General features: G+C 37.5%; 1 protein-coding gene across 4 annotated transcripts in view; it reads right to left on the minus strand.

Annotated features, from left to right (window-relative positions):
• Positions 1-19,409, minus strand: part of DIP2C (disco interacting protein 2 homolog C) — a 534,437-nt gene that overhangs the window by 132,122 nt on the left and 382,906 nt on the right. For all 4 annotated transcript variants that reach the window (XM_004454050.4, XM_004454048.4, XM_004454049.4 and 1 more), the window contains 7 exons: positions 12,440-12,563; positions 11,931-12,040; positions 11,634-11,736; positions 9,054-9,118; positions 6,358-6,451; positions 6,048-6,167; positions 4,697-4,811 (listed from right to left, as the gene is read on the minus strand). In XM_004454050.4, coding sequence (XP_004454107.1) covers positions 4,697-4,811; positions 6,048-6,167; positions 6,358-6,451; positions 9,054-9,118; positions 11,634-11,736; positions 11,931-12,040; positions 12,440-12,563 — 731 coding nt within the window. The remainder of the gene's footprint in view (positions 1-4,696; positions 4,812-6,047; positions 6,168-6,357; positions 6,452-9,053; positions 9,119-11,633; positions 11,737-11,930; positions 12,041-12,439; positions 12,564-19,409) is intronic.

Below are 19,409 nucleotides of genomic sequence, written 5' to 3' on the forward strand. Positions count from 1 at the left end.
CCCCTAGACCTCCTGGGAGACACAGGACCTGTGGGCAAATGAGAAGACCGCTAGGGAAGTGCATCAGGATTAAACCTGTCAAACAAAGGGGACTTGTCTTCTGTTTTGGTTACAGGAAGCAGTGAACTGGGCTAAAAGCAATGCGAGGAGGGTTTCCATCACTCCCCTCCACAGCTGAAGGCAGTGGTAGGAAACAGCTATAAATATCAGTGGTAGACAGCAAACATGAGCCACTCCTTCTCTACTGCGAGGGGAGATGTAAGAATCCCTAAAGGAGAACACACGAAGGCTTGTCTATGCCGAGAAAAGTTCAAAATCTAACATTTTGCTTTTCTCATTTTGTAGTCATTGAACAAAATTCCACAGAACTTGGATACAAATGCAAAGTCAAATAACTTATAGAGATTATATCAATTAGATTTTGATGGCAGCAATTTAGTCTCAGTTGTTTCAGGCAAGTATTGATTTTTTTTTTTAAAAAACATCTTATTTCCTATCAGTCAAGGAAATCGAGTAAAAAAATCTGTATTCTAAAACCCAGACAAGAAATCTAGACTCATAATTTCACAACTGTTTCACGTATGCTCACTGAACACAAGGTTCCTCTCTCATCATTTATGCTATTTCCAGACAACATGGGACTATGTAGCTTTAGGTTCTCAGCAATGCCTGGGGATAAACTGGCACGAAGTTAAGCCTGTTACATTTTTCTAGTCTTATGCTTTTATGGAATGTTCACATAATCTTCCCCTTCTCCATGGGGATTTTAAATCTAAAATAAAATATGATAGTAAACTGCTTCTGGCTGCTGTAGCTCTCTGTGGTAATGGTCTTGAGATACCCAGAAGAAACATCAGCTGTGTACCATGTGACTATTGCAAGGCCTGCTCGCGTGAAGAGCATGGCTATCAGTGAGAGTCCAATGAGAGATCTAGTTGGTTTTGCTGATATATTTGCCAAATATACGAAGGGCCATATGCTTAAGTGCAAACAAAATGAATAAATATAATTCCTGAGGATTATGGAACATTTAATGTTATGCATACATAGTCATAAATTCGCAGAATTTTAGAGATTACAAGAACATCAGACATCAGCTAATGCAATCTATTTATTTTACTAATAGAAAAATGAGGCCATAGAAGGGCTTACTGATCTGCCACGTTTCTCCTAAGTGGTAAAACCAGTTCAGCATACCACTTTCATTCTCTCAATCATGAACGGTTCCCATTTCAACCCCTGGTCATTACTGGTAGTTGGACGTAAGCAAAAATAAAATAAATATACACACACCACGTGAGATTTTGCTCTAAGGTCATTTGGCAAAAAGTAGCCAAGTGATAACATACATTAAAACACACGGTAATGGAGGCAAATGGTGTACTTTGTGACTGAGGAGATTTTGAGGTCCTTTTTGTGATGACCTTTCACAACATCCAAGACCTATGATGAAAAAACTGCCACTATACCCATTGCTTACACTGGTAACTCCACTATCAACAGCTAAACACACTAAAAATTGGAGTGACTCAGCAAGGAGTGTTGGTTATTTTTATCCAGTGTACCTAATTCTGGTTCTGAGGTTTTCTATTGATTATGTAAGAAACAACAGATGAGAGGTCTGTAGTGTTATAGGGCTATATAGTCATGCTCAGACTGTAAGAGAAGTATCAGGATAAGCAAACGTACAACTAAGGGTCTAGCACATAAAAGGCAACTTAATTCAAAAGCAGGAAGAGGTGACTGAAAGCTACTTTATCTTCTTTCAATTCATTTTCTCTGATAAATATCTAAAATAAAATTATACCTTGTGAGAGACCATTCAGATCAAAGGCTACTATTTCAAACTTCAATAAAGAATGAAACATGGAACCTTCATAAATCCACAATCGTTATTATCTAAAGGAGTGCCATGTATTTGGCAAAATTTTCCAGCTACTAGTCCAAGTCAATTTATGACTTTATAGATTCAAACTACATATGCTCATAGAGCAAATACTCTTTTTTAAGCTTATTGAGCTGAAATTCATATCATAAAATGAATCATTTTAGAATAAACAATGCAGTTGCTTTTAGGACATTCACGTTATGGAACCACAGCATCTCTCTAGCTTCAAAACATTTCTATCGCTGCAAGATAAAACCCCCATACCCATTAAGCAGTCTCTCCCCATTCCCCTCCCTAGTCCCTGGCAACATCAATCTGTAAGCAGATATTTATTTGTTTGTGTTGTGTTGGTTTTTGTGCTTGAGCTCTACTAACATATGGGAAACGTGGGCCAGGATCGTTGTTTCCCGGCAGAGCACAGTGACATCCTTAGTAAACAGCTGTGGCTTAACTGGCCTTTTACAGGTCCTCCATTTTCAATATTGAGGAGGGGGCATATTAGTCAGCCAAAGGGGTGCTAAGGCAAAATATGAGAAATTGGTTGGTTTTCATAAAGGATATTTATTTGGGATAGGGGATTACAGATACCGGGCATAAAGCATAAGTTATTTCCCCCAAAAGAGTCTGTTTTTACATGTTGGAGCAAGATGGCTGCCAACGTCTGTGAGGGTTCAGGCTTCCTGGGTTCCTCCCTTCTAGGGTCTTGCTTCTCTCTGGGTTTAGGGTTCCTCTCTTCCTGGGGCTGGCTTCTCTTTCCTCTGTGAGCTTACTTCCCGGGGCTCCAGTTTAAGGCTTCAGCATCAAACTCCAACATCAAAAAACCCTCAACTCTGTCCTTTGCCACGCCTTTTTCTGAGTCCCCACCCATCAAGGGCTGGGACTCGACGCCCTAAATGACGTGGCCCAATCAAAGCCCTAATGATAACTCAATCATGTCCAGGTACAGAGCAGATTACAAACATAATCCAGTATCTATTTTTGCAATTCATAACTATATCAAACTGCTGCAGGGGGTATTCTCCTTTTCTTACTCCTTCTCTCTCTGTCAATCAACTCTGACATATTCTATTCCATTGCTACATATCTTCACCTTCGGAGCATACTGAGTAAATTTTTAGGAAAAGCAAAGAAGTAAATCATTTAATTATAACTGAATTTTCTACATGTGTTAATCATTCATTGTGTAAATTATCAACGACAACTGTGTAATTCTAGTGCTTTTCTCAGAACTGCTATTTGTAAGTGGAAATTTATAGGAAATTTCTTCTTCTAATTCCCTCAGGTTTTGAAAAAAGAAACTGAGGCCTTGAAGAGTGAAGGGACTTGGCCAGGGCCACACAGCAGATGTCATAAGTAGCAATGGATGAGGATGGGCTCAAACTTGGGGCTTCTGACTCTTCTGGCACCCACCAAAGCTTCCTGAAGTTCAATCGTCTTGATATCTACTACTAGGTGTTCAAATTAGGCTCATAATTTAATATCGATCCCTGAAAACATAATTGTCACAGTAAATCTGCTACTATAATCCCATATTAATTTTGAACTCCATGGTCAAACATAAATGTCAAAAGATTATTCATAGTATATACCTCCCATTATCAGGATAACAGTACTATCCTTTTAAAGAATGAAGATTGGATTTTAAGATTTTCAAATTTTCAGCCTGTCAAGCAGTCCAGTTAATCTTACATTAACAAACACCTAAAAAAAGCACCAGAAGGCTTCTTATTTAAGGACACTATTCCAGGGAGTATTTTTGGAAAGTAAAATCTTTCAGTAATATAAACCAGAACTCATCTAATTTTGTACAGTGAATTTTCTGCATCATCCATTCTTACAACAGGGGCATTACTTGTGTTGCACAAAATAAAACATACTTAGAGATGGAGTCCAAAGAGATTACAGATAAGTTTTGTTACTACTTTCTCACATTATCTGGATAATTGAGAGCTGGATGTATAACTGACTGCAGGCTCTAAATAATTACAATGATGGTGATCAAACAGGCCTTTCTGGTAACTGGTTTTGAGATGACTGACTGTGTCGCATACTCCCCATTTTCTCATCATGGATAGAATATTTTCATTCTCCATAACCACTTCCTGCCTTAGCACTCAACTGTTCTGAAGCAGGCTGTGATGCCAGGATGACTTATGACCGAGGACACTGTGAATAATGCTTAGGGCTGAGCAAAAGTACCCTAGGAAACCTAACACCCACGCTGTGGGAAAATCTGCTTATCACAGACCAGGATCCTTTTGATGTGCTATCAGGCTGCTCAAAAGCTCAGAAAATCAGCATTTCTAGAAGTACAGGATGTACGGTATTCCAGAGGGCAGAAAATGAAGATGACATTAAAAACTGCATGCCAAAGAGCAAATGCCTTGCTACAAAAATTTCACTTCACTCAACATTTACTCTATTCCACCCTGTATCCCCCCATTAAACACGTTACCTACATAAGCAAAGACAATCTGAGTCCCCAGTAAAAAGACAAGACAGTATAGAGCGATGTAACTCTAGATGGATTTTCACTTGCTCTGGAATTAGAATGAAACTGTAGAAACTGAAAACAATCTTTCTAACTAATGAATTTAAATTATCCCATAGATTCCATTAAATACACACAAACACATATACACATTAGTATACTATATATACCATATACTAATATGTGGAAGAAAAGGTGGGATCTTGCTTTTAATTCTCACATTAAGCATTAATTGTGGTATAATTTCCAGGTCCCTGCTTGCTGTTTAATTATGACTGTTCTCCAGGCTGTCTATTTTAGTAAATGTAACCCCATACCTTCGGATAGCCACAGTGAGGGCTTCTGGTGAGCTGGCACAAGGACAAATGACCTCCTGTCGTAAGCCTTTACTTTGGAAGACATTGAGAAATGCATCACAAGAAGAAATAGACCCTAGAGTGAAAAAGTAAAAGAATGGGAAGAATAATCAGATAGCGGAAGCAATGCAATTTATTAAAACATATTCCATAATATAAAATATTTTTAAATATAAGATTTAGGCACACATGGAATTAGACAACATGAAAAAAGACTTCATTTAATACAATTTATTATGTTTGTTACAATGAAAAATATTATTCATAAGGATTACTCAAGAATTTTTAAAATGTACCTTCTATACTTAAAATATTTTTGCTAACTGATGAACTAAACTTTAATAATTTTTCTGAGACTTGTTCTACCCTTTCAACATGCAAGTTCTAAGAGCGGAGCAAATTTAAATTTAACTAGGTAAAGAAAACTTTTCTCTATGATAACTTCAAATAAAAGATCCAAGTATAATTACTACAAACATATCAGCTAAACTACTTCCAAATACAGGTTTAGCTTACTTTATGCAAAGCACATTGTTCTAAGAGTTACAGGTAAAAACAATTTTGTATTAAAAGAGCTAATAAAATAACTATGGAGTTATTTTATAAACAGAAGAATAATTTATAAAATGAAAGCAAATTTATCTGTCTGTAAAACCACTTTTGTGGAAGGTTTTAAGAAAGTAAATGCTGTTATAATTTACAATTGTATATGTTGCACAATTTACAACTGTGGTAAAAAACAAACATTCTTTATTCAGTTTAAAACACTTTGCTTCAGCTTCCAGTTAGCTGCGTTTTTGTTTCCATTTACTGAACTATTAATATTTCTCAAAATACATGAGTAGTATTCTGTTGAACAGATAATTTACTTTAGGTAGATTTTTTGCCACAGGATAACAAAATTCCACTTAAAAGAACTAAATTTTCTGAATAATAAAATTATTATAGAGTATAAAATAATACATTACTATTTCTTGAGCACTTTTTATATACCAAGGAACTGTGTACAGGGATTACTTCATGTAATCCTCATAAAATATTATGATTAAGATACCATTTTACAGTTCAGGAAACAGAGGATGAAAAAAGTAATTTCTCTATAGAATCAGAAAGTGGAAGAACCAGGACTTAACTCCAAGGCTGTGTATCTCCTAACTGTTATACTTCTGTGACTAATACAGTTTGGTCTTAATATTAAGACTTAATTTCTTCATTAAGACAAAGAATAAAAAAAATAAAATTTAAAGCACACTGACACATAACCTGGAAAATGAGGAACTCTGCTGCCTTAAGTAAGGTAATCATCACTTACAGGGGTTTGCGCCATCAGCCACTATTAACATTCGGAGTGAGGAGAGGTTGATGTCTCTTTGATCTCGGTGTGCTACTAATGCCCAATGCATATCCCTTGATTTTACACAAGCCACTTTTGCTAAAAAGAAAAGGAGGAAAGTAGTAAGGTAATATTTGCTACCCTAAGATATTAAGAAAGAGAGCGACAGTGATTAACAAGGGAATGATAAATAATCTTAAATTACAGTAATGGCACATAAACATGAGTGTCACCAAAACATCACCAGGAAGCTCTCTAGATCAGCCTGAATGCAGCGGTGCCTCCCTACCTTTATATTGGCAGACCTTCTGGATCCAGGAAAGGGGGTTCACCTTCATTAAAGAATATGGGATGCTGATTACATGCATCATGTTCATGACACTCTGAAATCAGAATAAAATAAACACACACAAGGATGTAAACACACTGCCTTCAAAATAGTAATAGACAAGGGTATCCCTGCCATAGCATCCATGGCTCAACTGGCAGAAGAACATGGGCACATGAGGCTCCATTTGGGTACTTCATGTAAGAAAAAAGATGGGTTTTACCAAATTAAGTTCTAAGAGGAACATACTGCTTATACATGTGAGGCTCAACACTATCAAAATGTGTCTATTAATATAATCCTTATTAGAATATTAAAGTGAAGATGACTTCTAGAAGGTTGTTTAGTCCTGTCTGCTTCTGCCTGTCCTAAACTGCTCCCAATAAAATTAAAGGATTTTAATTCTTCTTTTATAAAATCTTTGGCTGAATATTTTTTTGAAGTCCTTCACATTTCTAAATCTTGATTCTTTCTAGTATATTACACAAACTTTTTCTTTCCAAAATTTAATTAATGTTATGCTGTGATGTCATGGAGTCTGGGGAAATTTGTCTTAATTACTGCCAGTCTTCATCTAGCTTTGCTAATGTAGATTAGGAATCCTAGAGCATTCCTTTCTTTAAATGGATGACCAAATAAAGCTTTTTTTTTTTAATGGTTAGTATTTCTTGCTGCAGTTAGGACTTAAACCACTACTTAGGAATCATATGCTATATGCTATACCAATAGAGCTAGGTAAAGTTATAGGGACTCCAAAGATGAATATTAGACAAAATCATTTCTAGTTGGTTTTGTAGCATATTAGTACTCTTATATGTGAACATGAGTATTTTGGGAATGGAGGTAGAATGAGGAGGCACAAGACCACTCTGGAGAGCCATTAACTCAATTCAGGAAGCTCTAAATAAAAATGAAAATAAAGTGTATGCCTTTTCTACTAGGAGTCGGTCTGCTAGCAGACCAGAACGTACCTAAGCTCCTGCTCACCTCTGGCTTTCTCCCCGTTCCATGCTGGGGGAGGGTAAGAGCATCTTTTAGACTGATGCCACACATAGCTGTGTGTTATCTAACCAAAGATTTTCTTTGCTCTAAAAGGTGACAGTGAAAGAGAGACACAAACTCTCATTTACTGCAGGCCATAATTCAGAGTAACAGTTAAGAAAACATGGTGACAGCATTAACAAAAGCGCTATGTAAGGAGAGGATGTGATTATGTTACAAAGATCTTGAAGGACTGTCATGGACAGGTGATAGGGTTATCACTGTGTCATGGATAACTTTATATCCAACACTTGATGAATTTCTAGCAATGACAATGACAGTAGCTCTAGTAGTAACAACAGCAGCTTTCCACTATTGAAAACACAATTATTGAAATACAATTATCAAGCATGTAGGTGTGTGAGGGGCTTATTAGACATCAGACCACATGAGCCTCACACTAATCATGTTGGACAGGTCTTATCATTCCCATTTTTTAGGCAGGAAAATTGAGGTTCAGATATATGAATGTTTTCTGATTCATTAATTCATCAGTCAACAAATGTTTCCCTGGGCATAGGTGCTATGAGACTTGTATGATGTCAGAAAGCTATAAAAGGAAAGGCTGGGATCCAAGTCTAGTTTCTCTAAACCCAAAGCCTGTGTTTTTCCCACTATACCATTCATGCTTGAACATTTGTAACTGTACTTCTATATTTTATCATCTAATAATATCCAGTTGAAAGAAATGAACTATATTATATTAAAAGAAAGAAGGAAGCCAGTGCTGGTTTTAGAACTACAAACATTTGGCATATGCTATGCTTGCACCCTCTCAGTCATACAAATTCTGGCTCATCAAAAAACAACCCTACTTTCTGTATTTATGTAGCCATCACTCATATAAAAATTACTATAATTCTCTACTTCAGAAAAGACAGATTGTTTTGGCATGAGAAACTATTAAAAAGAAAAATGGGCAGGTGAAAATTATCACAAATGAAACATATATGAAAAGATTCTAAGCAGTTATGCTAGAATTCTAAACATATCTTATATAAATAATTGGGTTATTTCTCTATTAAAAGTGCCTACAACCCTGTATGATCATCACTTATCTTATCAAGGGACATTAACAATGAGTCAGACATTTCTATCTAATGCATGTTGAATCTTCATCTTCATGGAGGGATTTGTTATTTTTTCCTCGGTAACATAATGGAATAGCAGATTCCCTAAATAATCATAAACACTGCCTCACAGAAAGAGAAAAATAACAAGCACACCCTGGCCAAATAAGATGATGGGAAAGCAAACCAAACACAAACAAGAAGTAGATAACACTACTATGAAATCTTAATGCCAAAAAGTGAGGAAAGAAAGATACCTAACTATGCCTGGGCCTAAAAAAAGACTGCTGTCAAGGTATGAGATCAGTGACTCAAACAAGTAGCTGCTGAAGCCACTAGGTTTACTGTGCTACTGGTAAGATACATTAGCTAACACAAGATATCTAAACAATAATGATCTTTTTTCTTTAAGATCTGGGAGAAAGGGAATTACTCAAAATGATATGCATACATATAATGATTCTAATTACAATATTGAACACATTCAAATGTAAATATGTACACAGCCTGGGTAAGGAAAGAAGTTAAGAAAGAAGTTATACTTACTGTCAGAATTCCATGCCAGAGGCCAACATCTTTCTTGAAATCTAATACATTCACAATCGTTTCAGCTGTGTAATAAAAGTGTTAAAATGATTTTTCCTTAGTAAAGGTCAACACAGACCAAAGTGAAAAGAAAATCCAACATAATATCAGAGGATAAATTTGGATCTTGGAAAAATATCATTTCACTCCATCTCTGTAGAAATTTTTTAACTTCCAATTAGACCCACTTAAAAATGCTAGTCTTCTCGAAATTGTTTTGATATGAATATTCTGCCATATAAAGAAAAAGCCAAAGCTCTTCATACCATCACTTTAAAAAAGACTTTATTTCCTTTCGTTTTACATATCTATCCCCCCTTTCCACTTTTTAAAAAAAAAATTCTTTTTATTTTGTCATATGTATCTCTTACTAAAGGGAAACGGGACATGAATCTAACATGACCTGTATTTGAAGAAGGAAAATCAGTTGTCAGCAAATGCACTGACCCATGTTGTACTACGAGATGACTTTAAGAGTCACTTTATTATTAGGATAATAAAGTGGTAAGGAGAATTTGTAAAGATAGGGATGGAAGAGTTAAGTATTCAAGAATTGTGGAGGAGAACAGGGAAAAAACAGGCTCTAAAAATGGAAGGAACTAGAAAAAGGGTGCTTTCAATGTGGTACATTAACTCTTAAGCTGAAAATAAGTAATAACATGGATGAACCTTGAATTTATCATGTTCAGTAAAATAAATCAGACACAAAAGGATCAATATTGTATGATGTCATTGATATGAAACAATTAGAATCAGCAAACTCAGAGTCAGAATCTAGAATATAGGTTACTAGGGAATGGGGTAGGGAAAAGGAGTGTGAAGTGAAGGCTTAAAATGTACAGCGTTTCTATTTGGAATGATGGCAATATTTTGTAATGGATGGTGGTGATAGTAGAGCAACACTGAGAACATAACTATCGGCACTGAGATATATATATGAAATGATTAAAAAGGAAAATGTTAGATTGTATATATGTATTTAAAATATAAAAATAATCCAATTATTTTTAAATTAAATTAAAAATTTTAATTCTAAATTTAAAAATACTCCATTGAACTACACTACACAGTGAACCCTAAGTTAAACCATGGACTATAGTTAATAGTACAGTTATAAAAAATTTGCTTTCATCAATCATAAAAGTGTTCCACACTCATGCAAGAAGATAATAATAGAGCAGTACATGGGAATCCTGTATTTTATGATTATTCTGTGAAACTCACAACTTCTCTAATAAAGAAAAACTTTGGTTGAAAACATTACTATTACACAACAAGGAAGCAAAGCTAGAGATTCAGCTAGTAATAGTACAAAACTTTCTTTTGAAGTTATACTTGGCAACCAAGGTGTTCTACTTCTGCTGCCCCTAATATCCTCCAACGACGCTATCACTGAACTCTCTAGGCATTTATCAGGGCCACTTATATTCTTACTTGTTTATTCTTACTAAACCCAATGTTTACTATCATGACTTTTACTTTTCTTTTCAAAGATTAAAATATGGAGGGCAGGCAAGCAGAGGGACTTTGAAAAACAAGTAGTCTCAAAGGAAACATCCCATGTTCCATTTAACAAAAATATTTTTAAGTAATGAGGTAGGATCATATATCTTCCCTCCCCAACTCCCACAAAAGTGGCAGCCCTGGACTTTCAAAGAATACAGGTCACGAGGTCATAAGAAATGTCTGAATTCAAGTCAAAAACACATTGACAAAGAGGGTGATGATGATTAGAGGCAAGGGCTGCTGTCTCAGTGTGTAAAAATGCCTGGGAAACTAGTCCAGGGACCAAATGGTAGAACAGTTTCATGAGACAAACATATTATTATTATTATTGTAAAAGATTTATTTTTTTATTTAATGGACAAGAAAGAGAATGGGCATGGGCAGAAAAGAGAAAAGCCACATGGTTTCCTTCTAACGGGGAGTGAAGGCACATCACCGACGGCATGCTCAGACACCAAGGGAGTGATGCCCGTGTCGGGGCATGTGATCATGGACATGTTTTTGAGACAAGAACTCAGTCACAAAAGCTTCAAAAGCCAGAAGTTATCTGGTCTGACCCTTCGTTTATGTGTCCAAGTCAGTGCTGTTACCATGATTACATCCTAGTCACTATCTTTGCTTCCCACAACACCCTAATTCAGGGGAAATGACATAACATCAGCCAAAGCCGGTTGTTCTCAAATGTGACCGGCCACCACCTGTGAGGCTCCTGGAACCCACCCTCTGAGAGTCAAACTCAGTGGTGCAGGGTGGGGCTGAGGCATGGCTGGTTTTGTTTTTAAGCTGCCAAAGATTCTCATGTACAGTCAGGATTGAACACACATGGTATTAACTAACTGAAAAATTCGATGTTACCATTTAATTGAGCTAGGTGCAAATTTAATACTACTTTTACTGTTACTATGAGAAATAACACAGTTTCTTCATTAAAACATCCCTTGTCAACACAACATTTCAGAGACCCAGGGTCACAGAGTCATGGTCTCGTAGGGATGCAACTTGGCACTACTGTAGGAAAAAGGAAAGTGTTCATACCTTCCGTGTAGCCACAAGCTTGTGTGAGGGCTTGGCAATGGGTTAGTAGTGCAATTCTTGTCACAGTCACCCCAAGGACACTTCCATCCTTACACGTTTTATACTAAAAGGAGACAAAAAGGTATGGGAAAGTGGTACTGAGAGACAATAACCTACTTGGAACACATCTATCAAATTTTTTACTTCAGATGCCTTGAGTTCCTTAATCATGGAGATCTGGTAACCACCATAAATTCACGTTACTCACTCCCCACAGTACACACTGTAGTCCGATGGAAGTAATTACGCTGGACCTACCTCAATATAAGCAGTGTCATTATTTGCATCCTTAATGTGTGGGAACCAATCTCGAGGAGGTTTAGAGAGATGTTTAGACTCTGTTACAAACCATAGTAGCTTTGGCCAACCTTAGAAAGAAATGATAAATTCTTTTTTAGTAAGTGTTACCCCCAAAAAATATACATATGTAAACATTTTCCTTTTTAAAGCCTAGAGAAAATTTATTTCTCTCCATTTATAGGATATACTTTCAAACAAAGCTACCAGCTAGACTGAATCCTTGCTGTTTCCATTTATTTCATCAAATCTAAGACAACATGAAGAGCACAATAAATCATTGTTAAATAAATTGTCATGCCATAGGTTTTAAGACTTGCCTAATAGCAGAGATGATTTTGTTATTTGTGAAAAAATATGTGTCTTGGAACCGATGTAATATAGTATATTCGCCCAAAATGAAGAGCTGTTTTCTCCAACACAAAAGACTTAGGTGAAGAAAGTTACCTCACAAGAGCAATCTGGCTTACCCTTAAACTGTGGTATCTCTCCCGTGGGACTTTTGGGTAGTCCTTTGTGGCAAGCATCACTAGTCAAGGCTACAGTAACTCCACAGCTTCCAAGCAAGAAACCTATCTGTTGGCTTCCTGCATCCTGAAAGAAGGCAACCAAGAGACATAGTTAGGAATCCAAGATTATGGATCCATTCCTGGCAAAAACACAACCTAGGTCATGGGGAAGTGAGCTAACCTCTCTAAGCCCTTTTCCTTTTCTGGAACAACTAGTCACTCAGGACATGAACTTTGCAGTCTGGAGAACTAAGATCAAATCCTATCCCTTCCACTTGCTGGCTGTGTGACTGTGACCAAGTTGCTTAGTTTTCTTGGCCTCAGTTTCCTCAAGGAACAGCTATCTCATAGGTTTGCAGTGAGGGATAAATGAGAAGAGTGCATGTAAGGTGCTAGGCACAGTGATTGGCACTTAGTAAATCTCATTAAAAGGCTGCTATTGTATTTACCTCTAGCTCTAAAAGACTAAGATTACAAGTATAATAATAAATAATACTGTAAAGAACAGGAAGGTTCCAAGGAAACGTCTTCATATTTAATATACTAATATCAAGTACATGACTTCTAAAGTATTCAAAGCAGAGACATATACTGTAGGTTATCCCATCTGGCCTAGGTATACGAGACATAAACAATTTTCAACCAAAGCAATGTAGACCTGGGTCACATTTTCTTACCCTGAGGCTGCACATCATACTCAGTGAAATAACACACACACACTAAAACTGGTCACTACAGTAAGACAGTAACGCTGGTGACAAAGTTCAGAGAGCCTCCAAATTATTAACACCTGACAAAAGAATGGCTCCTAGGTGGGGTTCTCCTCAGGAAATGCAGCCACAGGTACCCAGCTGTCCCAGGGCTGCTTTTGCCATGGTTACTTTTATTGCTGATTATGTCCAACTGCCCTAAACTTTTGTCCCGTAGGAAGACAAGCAGACTAATAGTTCAATTCGCTTTCTTTACTTCCCACCAGTCATACTGGCTATGTTGGTGTGCAATCTCTGATTCAGAAAACAAAATGAAACCTCAAAGATAACAAGTATTCTTGGAACTAAATGCCAACACATGCAGTGAACGGGTCACCTCCTTGCAGTTGCTCGCATGCCTCTGTGCACTGGAGCACAAACCCAAAAACAACCTTGTAAATCATGCTGGTCAGACCAGGTGCCTAGTTTACTAACTGACCCATTTGTGCCTTGACAATAGTAAAAACACAAGACCAAGTGGTACTCTGACCTGCATTAAATTAAGCAGCATTAAAATATCAAAGCTATAGTCTTGTAAGTATCTATTCCCTACTTTTCTGATGGTTGATTTAAATGTACAGTGAAAAATTTATCTCTTTATTTGGAATTTTCCATCTAGATGGGTCGTTCAGGGGTAAATCACAGATGACCATCAACACCCCAACTTGCACAACCCACACAACCCTGAAAGGAGAGAGAATGCCTGGTACTTCAAAGACAGGAAAGTCACCATTTCAGGGACAATCTCGTGGTACTTTTCCTTCAAGGAATACTTTATCCAAGTTATAATCATTATATTTTGAAGGGAAAATTAGTTTCTTTAATGTGTATTTGACCATATTACCAAATATCATAACTATATGCACAGGCAAAGAGATAGAGGTTCTTTAAGTGGCATCAGCTTTCACCGCAGAAAGGAGAGTCTTCTATGAGCATATATTTCTTGGGCTGGCAACAAACATTATAATTGCTTACAAGACCTTGGAATGATTTTAACCTGAGTTATTCATAGCTATAGCTTTTAGCAAACTTTTTTTCTTTTTCTTGCTATGAACAACGTAAATTCTCCAAAAACAGCACGCTGGCCCAGTGGGATGGCTCATGTTTGGCTGGAGAGAGCACAGCATGATTAAATCATTGTGACCCACCCCAAGGGGTGATGGTGTTTGCAGAAGAGGCCACGTCTCTCCAGTTTCCACAGATGCCAAAGAGTTGACTGCACTGATCACAACCCTCTCTAGGCATCTTTCATAGATCTCACCTGTCTGCTAAAAGTAATCCTTCAATCCCAATGTTGTAGTTTTAACCACACACACACAAATCCCCAGAGTTCACATGCTCCCTTCTCCAACTCTCCCCCCATTATCCTATGTCACGTTTCAATGACAGATACAGGCCACTGTATATCACGTTATAACTTGTAAAAATGTGTGGGAGAGAGTAAACTACAATGTAAATTATAATCACCGCTTAATAGCAAAGCCCCAAGATGTGTTCATCAACTGTGGCAAATGTACCACACTAATGAAGGATGTTGTTGATGTGGGAAAATGTGGGAGGGCTAGGGACCAGGGCATATAGGGATCCCCTACAGTTTTTATGTAACATTTATGCAACTGAAGTTTCTTTTTAAAAAACAAAAATAAAAAAGTATATTTTAAAAAAAGAAGTAATCCTTCAGAGAAGCACGCTTGGCCATGCCCCTGCGCTAGCCACAATGGCTTTAAAGATCAGTATCCAGATCTCAGTTCTGTCCTTTTGATGGGCTGAATCTGCCTTCAATCTCACTGAAATTGCCCGGCTTGATCTGGAGCAAAATCGTGGAAATAGCTCTTCCGTTTCAGAAAGAATGTGAATAGATCTTCCCATTAAGCACATTCTGATTTTAAGCTATATGCTTTTTTCCCCTAAGAATAAGCATATTTCTGTCTTGTGGGTTTTTCCTACTTTGGCAACTTAACCTAGTTAAGGGCAGTTGTTAAGTGTCCACACTCTGTGAGTAGGTAGAGGCAAGTATATAACTACTAATTCTGCTTTTGCTGTCAAGGAATGATGATGATCAATTCCTCTATCACAAAATCTCTTTGATGACTCATTTTAGCTTTTTTTTTTAGGTACCAGGGGTCAGGGATTGAACCCAGGGTCTCGTATGTTGAAGCCAATGCTCAACCACTGAGCCACACTGCCTCTCCTGAGTTGGTTTTTTTGGTTTGTTTTGCTTGTTGTTTTTGTTTTTGTTTTTAGGAGACACTGGAAACTAAACCCAGGACCTCCCATTTGGGAAGCAGGCACTCACCCACTCAGGCCACATCTGCTTCCTCATTTTTGTTTTTAAAAAAAAAACGAAATCAAACATAAGTTGAAACCTTTCTCTCATTTCCAATCTTTCTTCAATATATAAAGAATTTGCAAATTATGTTACTTTCTAGAAACTATCTCTATACATGCAGCCACCCCGTCAGTAGCTTCTCAAGCAGTCATATTAAATAGGCCAGTACGGATATGTGATTAAATTACCATTTATCCCACTCTGTCCAAGTCTCTCAGAATGTGTCAATCACGTTCATAAAAAGGATTCTCTCCCTGATAAATGTACAGTTAAGTTCAAGAAAAGTCATCTCTTGTCAAGTAATTCTGGATATGTAGCCCCCAAACTACTAGCTAGTGTTCATCCAATTTCATTCCTTACTATCCAAACTGCTGATTTGGGAGTTGTTAGCTCTCAGGAAGTGGTGTAACACAAACATCTACTGCAATGGAAGATGGATTTTAAACACATTACTTCGCAGGATCAAAATAAAATACAGTGCAGTCTAATGATAAATTTAAAGATTACAATCATGTAACCAGGCTGACTCAAAGACATTTGACGCAAGATGATTTTACTTACCAATACAAAGTTGAAACTTGCCAACTAATTGTACTTCTGCCAATTACTTTTTTCACTTTTTAATTTATAATAGTTATTTTCACACACATACAAAGATACAGAAAAGAGCAGAAAGAAACCCCATGTCCCTATCATCCAGTTTCAATAATTATCAACATCTGGCCAGTCTGGTTCCAGCTATCGTGGAGGTGACTCCACAACACACATACAGACTACACACACGTGCATACACATGCATCAACCTGGAGTATTTTAAAGCTAATCCCAGACATCATATCACTTTGTCTGAATATACTTCAGTTGGATTAAGTTTTACCCTCCTCGAAACTGTGAAATAGCCTCTCCTTTTTTCTTTAGTGACTCAGCAACACCATTTCCCCTGTATTCATGCCACACTTCTAGTTCCCAAGGTTTCCATGCTCCACTAATTTCTTCTATGAAAATAAGCTCCCAAGGAAGAGGTATTATATAAGTGCTCACATAAACTTGTAAATATCTAATAAGACATTAAGGATATTCCTTCAAGAGAATTTCACTTTAATATTATATAGACCTTTTATTAAAGTGAACAAATGAATTATATCTACAGAATTCTAAGGAAACGAAAAATAATTTCACAGTTGTAGGAGACAAACCTTTTCCCAGAAAGCTCGAGTACTGGTGATTCCATCGGTGCCCACGCCTGCCCCTGCTGCTCATCAGGCACAGGCAGGAAAACCCAGTGCTGACCAGACGTTCTCCAGATTGCTCTGGCCGAAACAACTTGCTCTCCACGTGCAGGTGTACTTAGAATATACCCAGTTCAATACCTTATTTTAACAACCTGGCTTCTTCTTTGTGCTGGCCTTAGTTTTCTATCCAGATTTAAATACCTTGCAGTCCTAGTCTCGTACTCCTGAGGGGTAGGGGTGGAAATTCTGACTTGGCCTGGTTTGCAAGGTTGAAAAATCCACTCTGGTGACAATTAGGCATTAAGAGACAAGCCAATCGTCTTAAAGAGAGGGTGGCAATGACAGTTTTACATTTTCTAGTTCTGCCATGACTCACCAAGTCCCCGTTTTGACATAAACATGTGCTGGCTCTCTTTATTGTCCCCTTCCCTACTTGTTAACCAAACAATCACAGGAACATCAATTCCTCCTAATATAAATTGTTTAAGAGAAAAATGAGCTTTTCCCTCTTACTATAACATTTTGAAAAGAGAATAAGGACTGAAATTTTCAGTCAGGTTCATTATACAATATTTAGAATGTAGACTATCTGGTTCTATTTAGGATCTTTAAAAAAATTCTAGAGCCGCAGATCTAGCAGTGAGAGGAAGTATTAAGGATTCACATAATTCATTATCTACAATTATATGCACACTGTGGTGTCTTGATGCTTTGTTTCCCAGAAAAACTTGTTCTTAATCTTAAGCCGTTTCTGTGGATGTGGACCCATTATAAACGGGACCTTTAGATGAGGTTACGTCATTTAAGGTGTGACCTAACTCAATCAGGATGAGTCTTATTCTTATTACTAGAGGCTTATAGAGAAGGCCACAGAAAGAGAAGCCACAGGGAGCAGCCAGAAATGGGAAGTCAATGGAACCTGAGAGAGAAAGAAGATGCTGCCATGTGCACTGAATCTCTGGCAGTCAGTCTTCAGGGAGAAATGCCAGTGTTGGGGGAGGAAGCACTGCCTTGCTGACACCTTGGTTTTGGACATCTATCTTCAAAACAGTGAGCCAGAAAGTTCCCATTGGTTAAGCCAACCTTTTGTATGGTATTTGTTTTAGCAGTTGGGGAATTAATACAAATATCTTACTCCCTTTTAAATTGGCACCCAAGTTACTGTTAAATTTTTTTTTTTTTTTTTAAAGTTCTGGGGTTGGGGGTTGAACCTGGAACCTCACATGCAGGAAGCAGACATTCAACTACTGAGCACACTGGCTCCTGAGTTGGTTCTTTAGTTTGTTTGTTTTGTTTTTAGAAGGTACCAGGGATCAAACACAGGACTCTGTAACATGGGAAGCAGGTGCTCAACCACTTGAACTACATCCGCTCCCCCCAAGTTACTTTCATTTTTTAAAAAAGTTCCCTAAGACTAATGAACCACCATATTCTAAAATTATAGTGCTTGAGGTGCAATACACGGCTTCTTGCATAATCTGAGAGATTAGCCAAGTCATCTTATGGTTGCGTTTTCCCATCAGGAAATGTTCTGGGAAGTCAGGGTTAGAGGAGGAGAACTTTATGCCCTTCCTCCTGAATCCTAGAGGATTGGTGGTCCCCACAGTCCTAGTCTAACAAATATCAGAGGTCACTGAAGAGAGACGCTCTCCATTATAAACAAGACTGTAATTTCTTGTCTTCCTACATCCTAGGAGGTGACAGACCGACAGAAGAGGTAGCTCTTCATTGACTTCCCAGCAGCCTCACTTCCTGTGTAGGTTACTTTTATGTGTCAATTTGGCTAGGCTATTCCAGTGGTTTGGTCAAACACAAGCTTAAATATTGCTATGAAGGAATTTTGTAGATGTGATTAAATATCTACAATCAGTTGACTTTTAAGTGAAGGAAATTACTCTTGAAATGTGGGTAGGCCTCATCCAGTCAGTTCAAGATTGAGGGGGAGGAACAGAGGGGAAGAGAGGGAAGAGGGGGGAGAAGGAGGCAGAGGGGAAAGGGGGAGGCGGGGAAAAGGGTAAGAGGGAAAGAAGAGAAAAGCCCTAACAGGTTTTGGACTTGCCAGCCCCCACAATCTCATGAGCTAATTCCTTAAAATAAATCTCTTTCGAAAGATGCATACACACACGCTGTTGGTTCAGTTTCTCTGGAGAATTCTGACTGATAAAACACCCAAGTCATGCAGACCAAAAAATTAAAGAATTGTTAAGACACAAGGAAAAATCCTGGCCATCCTGTGATGACTTCCACAAAGTTGTTCATCCCACTGTTGCTAGAAGCATGTCCACTGCACTGTGACCGCACAAAGAGCTCCTTCTAAGAGTTTTCCAGAACATTCTAGGTCCATGATGCTACTCTAAGTTCTACACTGTACAAAATAATCAGATCAATTTCTCCTCAGAGCCCTTAGAGAATTCTTAAACAAATGGGACTGTTTTGTCCTAATATGACAGAATAAAGCATATCCACATGACAAAACACTCTCCCTTCACCGATTATTGGAGCTATAATTTAATATCTACACACACTTAGAAAAGTTTCTATTATACTTAGAGATAACTGTTTACATATCTATCATAGTCCAAAAGTCCTTAACTTCATGATTTCAAGGCTTTTAAAAAATG

Source organism: Dasypus novemcinctus, chromosome 5, assembly GCF_030445035.2.
Source record: "Dasypus novemcinctus isolate mDasNov1 chromosome 5, mDasNov1.1.hap2, whole genome shotgun sequence".
NCBI lineage: Eukaryota > Metazoa > Chordata > Mammalia > Cingulata > Dasypodidae > Dasypus > Dasypus novemcinctus.